This window comes from Lactuca saligna, chromosome 7 (assembly GCF_052625555.1).
Source record: "Lactuca saligna cultivar CGN05327 chromosome 7, ASM5262555v1, whole genome shotgun sequence".
NCBI lineage: Eukaryota > Viridiplantae > Streptophyta > Magnoliopsida > Asterales > Asteraceae > Lactuca > Lactuca saligna.
The window spans coordinates 17108920-17123736 of NC_136423.1; the positions used below are offsets into that span (position 1 = coordinate 17108920).

General features: G+C 32.0%; 2 protein-coding genes across 2 annotated transcripts; one reads left to right on the top strand and one right to left on the bottom strand.

The window, feature by feature from the left end:
* Positions 1 to 6317: 6317 nt before the first annotated feature.
* LOC145006259 (uncharacterized) lies at positions 6318 to 7776 on the bottom strand. The gene has a single exon (XM_078965350.1). The coding sequence runs from the start codon at positions 7663 to 7665 to the stop codon at positions 6535 to 6537; it is 1131 nt and encodes a 376-aa protein (XP_078821476.1). The 5' UTR covers positions 7666 to 7776; the 3' UTR covers positions 6318 to 6534.
* A 5428-nt stretch (positions 7777 to 13204) lies between these two features.
* On the top strand, positions 13205 to 14397 carry DYT1 (basic helix-loop-helix (bHLH) DNA-binding superfamily protein). Its single transcript, XM_078965130.1, has 4 exons — positions 13205 to 13464; positions 13572 to 13745; positions 14000 to 14176; positions 14272 to 14397. The coding sequence occupies exons 1-4, from the start codon at positions 13234 to 13236 to the stop codon at positions 14332 to 14334; spliced, it is 645 nt and encodes a 214-aa protein (XP_078821256.1). The 5' UTR covers positions 13205 to 13233; the 3' UTR covers positions 14335 to 14397.
* Positions 14398 to 14817: the final 420 nt, after the last annotated feature.

Genomic DNA, 14817 nt, shown 5'->3' on the forward strand with positions numbered 1-14817 from the left:
GAGAGAGAGAGAGAGAGAGAGAGAGAGAGAGAGAGAGAAAGTTAGGATCATATATAACCTTTAATTATTGTGTGAATGTATGGCTAATTGTGAACCAATCATTTCTTAAGGATAATTTTATACTTTTATTATTTAAATTAATTATTATCCAATATAAATTCCTTAGAATTATGGTAAGTGATTGTTAATTGCCTATACTTACGGTGCTAAAAAACCTACACATCGGCCAAACCTTTCATGTCACCCATTGCTACGTGACATTGCTACCTTCTGTACCTTTACCGATAAATCTACATCACAACCAACATTATCATCAGACGAACATCTTACCCTCGATTTAACTTGCAACGATATTGACAATGGAGAAAGCGTTGTATATAATCGATACTCTTAGGGGTGGTCTCTCCGTTCTTCCTTCATCCATTTTGATTTCAAAGAAAAAAGAATCGAACTCACGGGATGGGTCTTGATTGAGACCTGCAAATTGGCCGATTCTCGATTTTTTAAAAGGTTATTGATCCACTTGACTTGCAACTTAATTGATAGATTCGTGTGTTTGTGTTTTTTTTTTTGATTGATTATTTAGATTAGGGTTCAGAGAACCGTGAAAAGGTTTAAATATAAAAAAAACATTGTAGATTCATCGTAACACCGAACGATGATGATTTATTGATTTTCCTGAAGGTTTATTTTTCTCTTATTCTTGAAGAATGCAATATGACTCACGTAATCTACTAGGATTTTTCTTATTTTCAATTGAATATTAATTTGTTTTAATAAACTTCAAGGATAGGATCTCATTCTTTCATAATTATGATTTTTAAAACCTGAAATGTGGAGAATTTGAACGGCTTTATTCGTTAAGAATAAAGTCGTCAAAATCAATTGAATTTAGAATATTCTTTAAGAATGTTTTCGATTTTATAAGAATTAGGTGGATATATTCTTTAAAACAGATACTACGTAAAATCTCATTCTTTATTAGTGTTGTTCAAATTTTTAGTAAGTTTGTATTATATTGTAAAATAACCGTAGTTGTATGTTTGTTGGTGATGCACTATTGTTGAACTTCTTGTCGTATGTGTTTGCTTAACACATCTGACAAATTATAAAAAACGCCAATTAATCCAAGCAAAATTCTTTAAGAATAAGGTTGTTGTGATTGTTTAAGATTAACTAATTTAATAGTTCTGTAGTTGCCATTGATTCAGTCTGAAGGAAACTGGTGGTAAATATGGGGCAGAAGTGTTGATACATCATATCTATGTTGCAGGTTATATTAACTTCTCATCTAGCTTCAAATCTTTGTTTTTTGGTGCTGCTCCCTTACTATTTTTGTTTGCTTGTTGATGCCCTCTTTACACTCTATTTCTTATGGTTTTATATCTCACACTATTTCAAGGGAGGAACTTATGTTGACATTTTTCCCCTGACGTTTCTTAAGCATTTTTACAAGTTCATTTGCTGCTTTTTCAATTTTTTCCATTCATGGTTTACCTTTGATTTGTTTTTGTTATTTTTTTTCCTAATAGCTTTTTGATAATTAGGGGCATTGTTTCTAAACTGAATCTACTAAGTATTTTGCTTTATTATGTAAGTTGAGCTTCGTTTTCATTGACATTTAAGTACCATGCAATTGAATCTTTAGATATTTATGTATCTTTTTTTTAACTTCTGTACATGATAAAAACAGGAAAAAGAGATGTTGGTTGTAATGTAGGGTATTCTTTAAGAATGGCATACTAAAAGCGGTGTATTCGTTAAGAATGAAAAACTAAAAGAAGAGGAATGATGGTTCAACAATGTCGCAGATGCTCTTGGCTCGTCGAAGATGAACAAAGATGATAAAAAAAATTGTAGTTTATGTTATAAGAATTGGTCTGTTTTATAAAGTACATGTTATTGATTATATTAAAGAATGATATGTTATTGTCTGATGTGTATCTTTTGAGAATGTTACATCTCAAAAAATTACATTCTTATAGAATGAAACAATAAAAAACAATTGAATGAACTCATATTCTTTAAGAATAAATGAATCAAACACGTGTTCATACGTGTTAAATGAATACGGATTCTCAAAAATAAGTTTTAATTTAAATGTGTTGAATAGAATGTGAGATTTGATTTTATTAATTAATTTCATTTAGTTGCCTAAAATATAGATAATTTTCAATTCTCTCACTTTAGTTGCCTTTTTTAATTAATAACAGAAATTATATGGTACATGGTAGTCCGTGTTAATAACATGTACCTTAAAATCATATCCATTCATTTTTTTTAATCCAATGATTAGAATTTGGTCACACATTCACACAATACTTATGATTCACATTTGATCCTAATCTTATATATATATATATATATATATATATATATATATATATATATATATAATACCAAAAAGGGGGTATGGCGGTTTTTTCCGGGTTTACCGTTAAACCATAAAAACAATATGAACAAAAATTAAAATGAAGAAGAGTAAACTTACAGGGAAGGGAAGCAACCAGAGTCGTATGTGCAGCAGCAGCTTCTCTTTTTTTTTTTTTTTATTTATTTATTTTTTATTATGTATAAGGGATATAATATTAAGTGCTTCAAAGAACTAGGAACTTAAGAGATAGGCTAAGAGAATCGGAAATAGAGTGTTTTAGAGAGACATGAGGGAAATAACAACAGAATTTTTTATTTGTATGAGAATTCGATGATCTTTACAATCGATTACAAGCCCTTTTATAGGAAAAGATTGCGTACTATTTACACGTAAATGATTACACTTAAATAATTAACAGATAGACTATGACATTACATAAAGTAGGAAAAGACCACACACCGAATAAAGTAAAAGCACATTTCTAAGAGTCGGAAATAATTCTATAACGACAAATTATAATTTCATAAATGGCCCTTGAATTTGATATGACTTGTCTTTGTTCTCAAATGGCCCCTAAATTTATTCAAGCTTATCACTTTGTATCCCTTGTTGCAAAAACATCATTCGCTAAAAATCTCGATGAGTACTATCAATAGAAACTGGTGATCCTGGTTCTGTGTCAACTTGTTCTTCACTGTTTATAATATCTTCTAGTCTTAATAGTGTATCTCCTTCGCCGCTGAATGGCAAGAGCATATGCCAGTTTTGATGAGACCAAATTTGTAAGTAGTGTCCTTCTGCTAAGAGTTTATAATTTTCCCAACAAAAGCTTGCAGGTAGTATATGTGTTTTTTGAGCTGTGTATATATCTTCGTTCGAAAGATTCTGTAGAGTTCCAAAATTTATTTCTTGTTTGCATGATAACTTTTTAAGATAACCATGTTGTACTGTTCTTTGGGTGATGAAGATTCTTTTTCTAGCAGGTCTGTAAGTATGTTCATCTGCTGCTGGAAAAGAAGAAAAAATTTTGCACCCAATAATTGGACTGATGCTGTGAGAGGCGATGTTTCCGGCTGTTAAAATAAATTTTTCTCCTAATTTATTAAGAAGACTTTCTGTGCTGCTATTGAGGCAGAATTCTAAGTAATCTATCATTCCATTGTGATAAAAATTAATTATCTGTTCTTCTGACATATCTGTAGTCTTTAGGTTTATTTGTAACAGGAGTATGGGAGTATCTTCTCCTTCCTCATTCAATCTTTGGATTACTGTAACTCCTTTATAATTGATTTCTTGAAAAGCAATCTGTACAATTTTTTGCTGCAATTTATATAGAATTGCTGGAAATTCTATACAAATTTTTTGAGATACCATTTGCTCAAATTCTTTGGCCTCAACGTTTGTCTCCAAGGGAGATCTAAAATGCGAGCTTTAAAGCATTCATAATTTCTGTATATTGTTGTTTTTAATTTCTCATCTTTTTTCTCATTCCTTTGTATAAGCTGTATATTTTTTGCTTCAAGAATTTTTATTTTTCTCAATCTGGCTTTGTATCTGCTGTGTATCTTTTCCAGATTGGATAAGTTGTTGTTGTAACTTTGCAATAATTTCCTCCTGAGCTTTGATCATTTGCTCTGGACTAGTTTTTGCTATTTCTGAAAATGTTTTCACCTGTTCGGGTTCTATGAAAAAACTGTTTAACCCAAAATGTTCCCGAGCAATATTCATAGCTTCTTGGAAACTATAACATCCCTTGTAAAGGGGATTTTGACACTGTATATATTTTATAACTGTTGCCCAATTATTAAAAATCCCAACTTTAGTGCCTCTTATGACAACATAATGTGTAAACTTCTTTATTTGTTTTTCAGGAGTCAATGGTGATTGTTTATGAAAGTAAAAACTTAAGGCATTGAGAATTTGAACTTTAAATGATGAAGCCTGTGGAACTGTCTGAATATGCCATAAGTTGTCTAGCAAACATTGTTGGTCTTCTGTCAAGTTCACCCCGATCATGGGCCTAAACTTTTTACGTTCATCGAAGCAAATTGGTAAAGTACAATTACCAAATGCTATGACGGCTTCTCTGTTCTGTGTATATTGTGTATTTTTTGAAGGTCCTGTCCAATAATGTGAATGTTGAATGTTTGACGATTGTGGTTTAGATCCTTGCAAAAGGTTATTATTATATGTAATACTCGCTATTTCTATATAAGGAATCGAGTTCTGTTGTATGGGTTTATGCAGATATTCTGTTTTTATTGCTGAATCCAACAATTTTTCTGTTGATGTTGTGTTTCTATCTTCTTCTGAGGAAATGCTCATAGAAGAGGAACTTCTTTTTTGCTGTGTAGGCTGTATTAATTTGCTCTTTCCCTTGTTTCGACTATCCATCTGCAAAAAATAATTTGTTAATATTTCGGGATAGCATGTCAGCTATTCCATTATTTTCTCCTTTTATGTGCTCAAAATTTATCTTATATCCACTTCCTTGTATCGTATTTTGTAAATTAATCCATCGTGTCCTATTTATTTTCTTACTTTGATCATTTTTAATAAAACGAACTATAGCTTCATAATCTGTTCTAACTGTAAATTCTTTATGTAAAAATATTTTAAATTTTTCTAAAGCATTTATTAAGGCTTGTATTTCGTAGTCTATAGAAGTCCAATTCATTCCTGTCTTATTAAAGCTTCCACTAGCATATGAGCATATTTTTTCTGTATCTTTTGGACTATATTTATCGGATTTGCAAAGGAGAACAGCTCCCCATCCTTCTTTGCATCCATCAACTTCTATTATTATGTAATCAGTGACTAATGGTAATTCTAATGATTTAATATTTTTAACTACTTCTTTAATTACTTTAACTAATTTAATGTCTTCTTGGTTAAAATGTCTTTGTCCATTTTTTGTTGTTTTACTATATAATGGTCCCACTAATTTTGAAAGATTAGGAATAAATTTTCGCGCATAATTAACCAATCCTAAAAAAGCTTGTATCTGTTTTAGATTTTCAAACTTCTCTGGGAATTCTAAAATTTTTGTCGATATATGACTTTGTAATTCAATTTTTCAATTTCCTATTTCTAAACCAAGAAACGATATTTTTCTTTTAGAAATAACAATACCATTCCTTTTTATTTCTTCAAATATTTTCTGTAAATGCTTCTCATGTTCCTGTACTGTTTCACTGGCAACCAAAATATCATCAATATATACTAAACAAAAATCATATTTTAGAAAAATACTGTCCATAAACCTTTGAAATATAGATGGGGCATTTTTAAGCCCAAAACTTAAAACATTCCATTCATATTGTCCTTCAGAACATGTAAATGCTGTCCATGATTTAAAGTTTTCATCAAGCTGTAATTGATTGTATCCAGATTTTAAATCAAACTTGCTAAAAACCTTTTTTTTTTGTATCAAGTTTATTAAAGAGTCTTTATTAGGTATATTGTAACCATCATCTTCTGTATTGTCATTTAATCTTTTATAATTATAAACTATTCGAGCTTTTCCTCTTTTTATTTCAGAATGATTTCTTACTATAAAAGCTGCTGATCTATGTGGACTTTCTGATTTTCTATTTAATCCCTGTTCTATCATTTATGGTATCTGTTTTTTAAATTCTTCTTTATCTAACGGACTATATTCTATGTTTGCTGTTCTTATTGTAATATCAGGATTTTTTAATTTAAATTTACAAATATAATTAACTTTTGATTTTGTAATATCTTCTACTATAAGTTCAATTTTCTCCAAGTGTAAAATTATAGGATGATTCATACTTTTTGTTATATCTTTTCATTTTTCTAACTCATGTGTTAAAAATTCTGTTAATAACTTAATTGTTTCATTTTCAATGTTTGTCTTAATTTGATTGTGTTTTAAAAAGTCTAATTCAATTTATCACCAACTGCAATAGTAAAATGGCAATAACAATAAAACCACCATTTCAATATATAAGCTCAACCAAATGGAAGCCAAAAAAAGCTCAAAAATACGACATTCAAAAGAACAAGAAACAAACCCTAATGTAAATGTTAAGCTCAACTAAACAAAGCAAATCACTTGCGCTTCTAGAACTTCTTTTTAGATCAATCCTGAAAGCATCTTATAATGAAAACAAGAATCGAAGTTCATACTTCATATATCACTCATCTGCAGGCACGATCAGATTGTATTTTCTAAACTTATTCGAGTTCCCAATCCCCACAAGCTTCTTAGCATCTTCAATTTTCTTCTCCTTAACCAATCCATGGATCACAAGTTGCATAACATTTGGATCAACAAGACATTTTTCTTCAATCGTTTGCTCAAAAAGCTCAATTGCCCAATCAAAATCGCCCACTTTACAAGCCAAACGAATCAGAGCTGCAAATGTCGCTTTATTAGGAGTAGAATCACTTTGCCCTAATTTAGCGTACCAATTCTTTGCTTCCTTCAAGTCGCCATTGTTGCAGAAACCATTGATGATAGCATTGTAGCTAAACTCATCAGGCTTAACATTTTTAGACTCCAATTTGTCAAAAAGTTCAACAGCTTCGGCTAATTTCTTCTCGGAAACCAGTCCAACCAATTTAGCGTTGTATGTTCTGATATCGGGTGAAAGGCTAGTGTTCATCAACTTCCCCCAAAATTTCTCACCTTCGAGAAACCTACCGTTTCCGTAAAATCCGATGAGCAAAGTATTGAAAGTAATCAAATCAGGCTCCAATCCGTTCTTTTCGATTTCGTTAAATATAGTTGCAGCCGAATCAAACGAACCCATCTCACAAAAAGCTTTGATCGCAGTGTTATACGAGACAATATCGGGTTTCAAGGAGAGTTTCTCAGGCAACTCGCGGAAGAATCCGTCAAGCTTATCGAACTTCTTCGCGTTAACACACGCCCCGAGAAGTGCATTGAACGATTTAACAGTCTGCGGGCATTTTCGCTCAGGCATTTCGTCGAACACCTTGGAAGCGTGATCAAGCATACCTGATTTTCCATACAAAGAAATCAACCGAACTGCAAACCCTTCTTTGGAAATCTCATGATATTGTTTCTGGTCCTCGAGAATCTCCTCGACCCATTTGTATTTCCTGGCGGATGCGAGACGGCGGACTATGTTGCCGTAAACGTTGGCTTGTTTACGGAACAGATGTGATTCTGAGCACTTCTTGAATTTCTCTACCACCCTTTTGAGATTCCGCTCTTTGTAGAGGTCTTCGTAGATCGATTTCGCCGGTGGGTTGGAGACGGAAGTGGAGAAAGTGCGGAAGATGCGAGAAAGGGTAGACATTTTTGAGGGTTGCAGGAGTGAGATATGAAAATATGCCGCCTTGTTAAGCACCACTAGGTCCAGTGGTCCACTACACACTCGAAGCGCGAGGCTTCGAAGTTTTCTTGTTTTTACGAGTTGAAACCCTAATTTGAAATTTCTACTTCTTGCTTGAAATTTAAGGGATAGTCACCTTTGACATTTTACAATTCGATATTTTTTGACACACCACTTAAATAAACACAAACCTCATATTTGATAGTTTCATAGTATCAATATATGTCTCAAAAATCCTGAAAAATCTATACCATTATACTAAACAGAATCGACTTGCTACATGCATTCACCACGCTCGCTATGGGCTCTGGAATACCGCCCCCTAACGCTCGCTAGGGGGCTTGCTTTATGTCACTCGTTGCAATATTGGGTAGAAGAAAGAGAAGCAAAGGCATGTCTGTGACTAGTTCAAGAGGGTTGGACCGGATTGAAGACTTTTGACCAAATTCAATTCAACAAATTTAAATTCCAACCATTCCCTCCTCGTTTATTCTCCACCAAACAATTTTATATACATTTAACTAAAAAAAATATTTACTTACATTTTAACTAAAAAAATATTTATATATATTTCAACCTAATTCAACTAATTTTATATACATTTAACTAAAAAAACATTTATATACATTTATATACATTTTAGCTAAAAAATATTTATATACATTTCAACCTAATTCATTAAACTTTCAACTACACCTTCATCTATGATTCAGAAACTATAAATCAAACCACACTCTCAACATTTCACACACACACAAAATATATCATTATCTCTCTCACATACTTCTCAATTCACCAATACAAAAATGTCTTCATCTCAAATAAAGAAAACCCTAAGAACCAACAAAAAGAATGCTTCAGACCTTCTATTATTAAACCTTCCACATCCAAACATTCAATCACCAAACCTTCCATCACCATTATGTTATCGACAATCATTTGATTAACTAATTCACTCTCCGTCTAGCTACTACTTTCCTACAATGGCTCTACAGATGTTTCCATTTAATCTGTTCTCTACTAAACCAATGGGATTTTACCACAACTAATCACCTCGTTCGAATGTGGATCATGATCCGTTTGAAACGGTTCAAGAAACTCAATTCTTTTCTTAACCCCAACCGCAAACTAACATTTAATCCCAACCATGTTGTCTATTCGACGGGTCAATCGATTCTTTTGATGAAGGCCCCGTTGATAATCCTATTCAAGAATCATTTCAAGAGCCCGAGTCGAACCACAAGCGCAAAAAAGGAAAATGGAGGGCTCCATGTAGAGGATGGATAGATGATGAAGAGAGTGCACTAGCTCAATCATGGCTAGATGTGTCGAAGGGCCAGATCCACGACAAAGACCAAGACTTAACAAATTTCAAAGAAAAAGTTTGGCATAATTTTTGTCACTACATGAAAAAGAAGACCTACAACCCCGATTCACTTTACTCGAAGTGGATGACAGCCAACCGATCCACAATGGAGTTCATAAGCATCTATGCGAATGCAATAAAAAACCCCTAAAGCGATGCAACTAAGGTGGATGTCATGACTAAAGTTTGAAAGATTTACAAGGTGAAAGTCGGAAAAGCTTTTGCCAATGCGTTGTTTTAGGGAGTTGTGAAGGGCAATCGAAAATGGCTAGACCCAAAAACCCCTAAAGCGGTGCAATTGAGGTGGATGTCATGACTAAAGTTTGAAAGATTTACAAGGAATAAGTCGGAAAAGCTTTTGCCAATGAGTTGTTTTGGGGAGGTGGATGTGCATGTTTTGTCTGGAATGTTAGGAAGTGTAGATTGCATGCATTAGAAAATGGAGTATGTGTCCTAATGCATATCATGGACAATACACAAATGACAATTATCATTATCCTACGGTCGTGCTTGAAGCTGTTGCCTCACATGATTTGTGGATCTAGCATGTATTTTTTCGGTAGTGCCAATTCACTTAATGATATTAATATTCTCAATGACTCACCAATATTCAACAAGGTGTATGACGGTACTGCCCCAAATTCGTCATTTGTACTCCAAGGAACGGAATACCAATTTGGGTACTATCTTGTGGATGGGATCTATCCCGAGCTTTCTGTTTTCGTTAAAAGTTTGTCATGTCCGGATGACCCTCAGAGGTCCAGATTTAAGAGAGTTCAAGACAAAACAAGAAAAGATATCGAATGAGTGTTTGGAGCACTTAAAAAGCGTTGGCCGATAGTTGCAAAAATATCCATGTTTCATGATATTTTTACTATGACAGAGGTGATGTATACATATATTATATTGCATAATATGATAATAGAACATGAATGAAACGCGATATGTGTGTACGACGAGAATAAAGTCATCCAAGAGACACGACCACTAGAATATTGTGGTCAAGAATGAATACATAAAATGAGGATAATTTACAATGCAATATTCCATACCGATCTTTGCCGCCTTTTGATTGATCATCTTTGGACGATGGACAATCTTGATCTAAATATGCCACCGGAAGATGAATTTGAAGACAATATTCGAAGGAAGACCCGTTGCTTTAGTGTGTTTTTTTATGAAGTATGTTTTGGTTATGAAATGTGTTTTTTATGTATTAAGTCGTGTTTCTAAGTATTAAGTTGTGTATGTCGGTGTTAAGTCATGTTCGTGGTTTGAATTATTAAATCGTGTTCTTAGGTATTTCAAGTTTCAATCTATTGTAACTTTTTAAACTTAATATGAAATGTTTGTGTTTAAAAAAATATAATTGATATTATATTAATTGTTTGTGGTATAAAAAGATTGTTTAATATTTATACATAAGAAATGTTTCTATATTAAAATAAAGTTTTAAAAAGAAAAAGAAAAAAAATAAATATCAAGAGTGTTACCATTCCTTACCAAATGTTAATGTCAGATAAAATAACACTCCAAAACCTGACATACAAGATGTTAGGAGTGTTACCATTCATTTTGGCCTTAAAAAAACCTAGGTGGATGCATAACATCCTTACTTTTACTTCACCTTTATTTCTTAATTTGAATTATGAAGTTGTTGCAGTTTTTTTTTCTTAAAAAAAAGGTACTATTACATTAAGTAAGAACATTCTTATGCCTGATTAAATCACATTTTTAGATACATTTTTATTGCATTCCATATATTTATTTCATGCATATCATATTATTTTATGAAATATGTTATGAGACACATCACTTTGGGGTATTTTTGGTTGTTTTTATAGGTTTGAAGCGATTGAAGGGGATAATCAAGTACCTTGTCACAATTTTGGACACTAAAAGAAGCTCGTGGCATGATGTTAAACATTGGGGGTCAAATTTAGAATACAAAATACCAAAACAAATGTTTCTTATAAGTGACACTTACATCATCATCATTGCAATGTGCATTCTAAGATCATAAACATTAGAACTTAAAATTACATGTTAAATTTAACTACGGAATGGATTTGGTTAAATTCCATAAATGGAAGAGATGTTAGAATGGCTAAACATCTTGTGATAATACAATTCATTTTTTAAAGGATTGACCATAAATTAAATCATAACAAAATATAACATTTATATTGAAATGCATTGAATTTATTTTTAAAACACATCATGCTCGTAGTAGCAGTAGCTTCTAAAATCAAATCCCCTAACCTTTTTTATTTATTATTTCATGTAAATCTTGAACACCTTTGATATAATTTGTTAATTCGAAACAAACTTTACTTTGATTTATATTAATCCTTAATTCTGGTTCATTTTTTATCATTATTTAATTATTCACACCTAAAATGCTACACCAATTATATTATATAGTATCATAATCATATTACTATATTAGTTTTTTTTTTTCCTTTCGCTTTCACTTGTACTTTAAAATTATTTATTTTTTATAGCCTAACGATATTAAGTGTTGCTTTTCCTCGTTGAAGTAGAAGGTTTAAATCTCGTTAGAGACATATAGAAATAAAAGTAGTTTATGAGTATATTAGATTTACCGTTAAAAAAAATCGTAAGGGTTTTTTAATCAATTTAATAAGGTCTTTATATATCGTGATGTTTGATTTGTGAAATTCTATAATAAAGATTTTAAGGTTCAAAAATTATTGTTCAAATAATACGAAACCTCTAGGATAGAGGTGGCAATCGTGTCGTGTCGTGTCGGGTCAAAACACTAAACGGGTTGAAAGTGATTGACCCTAACCCGACCCATTTAATTAACGTGTCGTGTCGTGTTAACCCGTTTATTTTCGTGTCGAGTTCGTGTCGGGTTTTGGGTTAGGGCTATAGCTGGAAATATGTTGTGTCATGTGAGGTTAAAAGATTGAGCATGTTGAAAGAGTAGGAGTTAGGTAGGTAGAAAGGAAAAGCTAATACTTTAGAGGCAAAATAGTTGAAATCATAGCAAGTTCAGATGAAAAAATTAAAAGAGGGGAGTTGGGGAGGCGGATGATAAAGGTCATGAGGATGCGAGAGTGGTGAAAGAGACTGGGTAGTTTGGGAGAGAATGAAAAATTGAAATGAAGTCTTGATCTAGATGGCTAAGTCTTTTCAACATTACAAAACAATTTAATTCGAATGCTTTCTTTACTTATGGTTTTGGTTTTGTATCTCTCTAGTTTGTTTAAATAATTCAAAAATACTTGCATATAAATAAACGAGTCATTTTCGAGTCATATTCGAGTTGAAATTCTGAACCCTAACCTTACCCATTTAATTTTCGTGTCGTGTCGTGTCAACCCGTTTATTTAAACGGGTTGAAATATCTTACTCAAACCCGTTTATTTCGTGTCGGGTTCGTGTCGGGTTTCGTGTCGTGTCAATTTTTGCCACCTCTACTCTAGGATGGGCTCGGTATGGCCGTCCAAATAATACCATATACCATTTTTAAGATATTTAGTTATATACTTTAATTCTGGGCCATGATTTCTTTATTAAATATAGTTATTAATTCTATAAGATTACATATCGAAACAATTCATGCATCTTATTGTACAATATTCTTTTATCTTCTATGACATTTCCTTGGTCATGAGTGTACTTGAGAAATGAAACATTGCCTCTATAAAACTAGTAGTATCAAACTATTTATTTATAAATAGTTAAATATGTATTAATCACTTTTAATTAACTTTAAGTTTATAAAATTTACTTAATTAACACTTGAAAAATTAATCATCAAAATTCCATATGTTATAATAATTTGTGATAAAGGTCATTATATGTAAACAAAATTGTTTATTTGTTATATATTTTATCCCCCCAAAAAGCAAGACTTTTTATTCTGTTTAAATTGCTCATTTTTTAGGCTTGGCAAGATTTGAGCTCCCTAACATCCCACAAAATTTTGACCAATAACAAGAAGATTCCCCTTCCCCTTCCCCCACCCCTAGCCCTACCCCTACCCCACCCCACCCCATGGCAATGTTATCCTTGTGAACTCTAGTTGCTTAACAAATTTCTTCATCATATTCTTGCAGAATCTCTCTATAAAATCGCAATATTGAACATCATTTTCCAATCATTTAAAACCCAAAGAGCTTTTGAGAAATCCTCCCATGGAGTTTTCTAACCTTTACGATGATATATCATCTGTTGTTGAAGAAACCAACAGTAGTTTCGACACTGTTTGCAGAAACAGGAGGCGAAATTACGATGAAGAAGATGATGATAACAATGATGATGAAGGGAAATTTAAGTCTAAGAACCTCAAAGCAGAAAGAAAAAGACGTGAAAAGCTCAAATCCAGGATGCTACAATTACGATCTCTAGTTCCTAAAATAACAAATGCAATGATCCCAAACGATAGCTTTTCTATTTTTTGTATTAATTGTTTTGCTTCGATTATTACATTTTTTTGTCAATTGATTAAAAGGAAAAACTTTCTTGATTTCAGTTGAACAAAGAAACGATCATAACTGATGCTATTGATTATATCGAGGAGCTTAAAATTTCCGTGACAAATTTGACTAACAAGATACATGAAATGGAAGTTGAAATGGCAATGGAAGAATCGTTTGATATTATCCAACTTTGCCCTCAGGAAAAAATGAAAAACTGGGGTATAGAGGTTAGATATCAAAATAAAACCATAACTCATAACTTAATTAACATCAAAATTTGATATAACATATAACGTGTATCATGTTGATGTGAAAATACAACCTATGTATAATAATATTTTATTTTTACTTACATCGTTCGTAACTTAATTACATCATAACGTGTATCACTGTTGATGCCAAAAATTACAACCTATGCGTAATAAAATTTTATTATTACTTATGTGTATGATTAAATATGATGTTTTTTTTTTTTATGTAGTTGGAAGTAGAGGTGAGCCGTATCAATGAGAATAAGTTGTGGATGAAGATAATTTTTGAGAAAAAAGTAGGAGGGTTTACAAAATTGATGGAGGCAATGAGCATCCTCGGGATTGAAGTTGTTGATATTAGTGTTACAACCACAAAAGGGGCAATTCTTATTACTTCATGTATTGAGGTACATGTAATTTCTTCATTGGTTAATTACAACTTCTTCTACATTACATGCATACATATAGATTAACATGTGGTTATAATTTCTACGAATTTCAGGGAAAATTGCTTGTTCCTGAGCGAGTTCGAGAAGAATTACTTGACGTTATTAAAGTTATGTAGTCTAGTAGAAAGCATATTATATATATTGGAAAATGTTGAGTAATATAACTAGTAGCATTATTGGGTGTCTAGCATTGTAATCTAAGTTTTTTTTGTCGTGAAACAAAAAAATGATGAACGATTACGATATAAATTCGAGTAAAAACAAATATAAAAATTTAATAACTGTTATAAAATATTTTATGAGATACTACCCTTCTAAATACAACCTCCCCATGTTAATTTTTTCCCTACACATTTCTTTGGCAGCTTTCACAAGTTTTAAAGATTCAAAGCTAAAGACACATATATCCCACCAAACACGCTTAAAAAAGTGAGCATGACCCACAACACCCCAAAAGGCCCTTTGTCAAATTTGTATGTATAAATTTCACCATTATTGACAACATGAGAATTCACATTGGAATATTTCACATATTTGATATGGTTATTCTAAGGATTCTTGTTGTTTCCATTATGACATTCACTATGCTCTTAATAAAG

Coding starts and splice junctions, on each gene's coding strand:
- LOC145006259 (XM_078965350.1), bottom strand. CDS start 7,665: ATGTCTACCCTTTCTCGCATCTTCCGCACTTTCTCCACTTCCGTCTCC.
- DYT1 (XM_078965130.1), top strand. CDS start 13,234: ATGGAGTTTTCTAACCTTTACGATGATATATCATCTGTTGTTGAAGAA. Junction 13,465..13,571: donor TAGTTCCTAAAATAACAAAT/GCAATGATCCCA, acceptor TCTTGATTTCAG/TTGAACAAAGAAACGATCAT. Junction 14,177..14,271: donor TTATTACTTCATGTATTGAG/GTACATGTAATT, acceptor TACGAATTTCAG/GGAAAATTGCTTGTTCCTGA.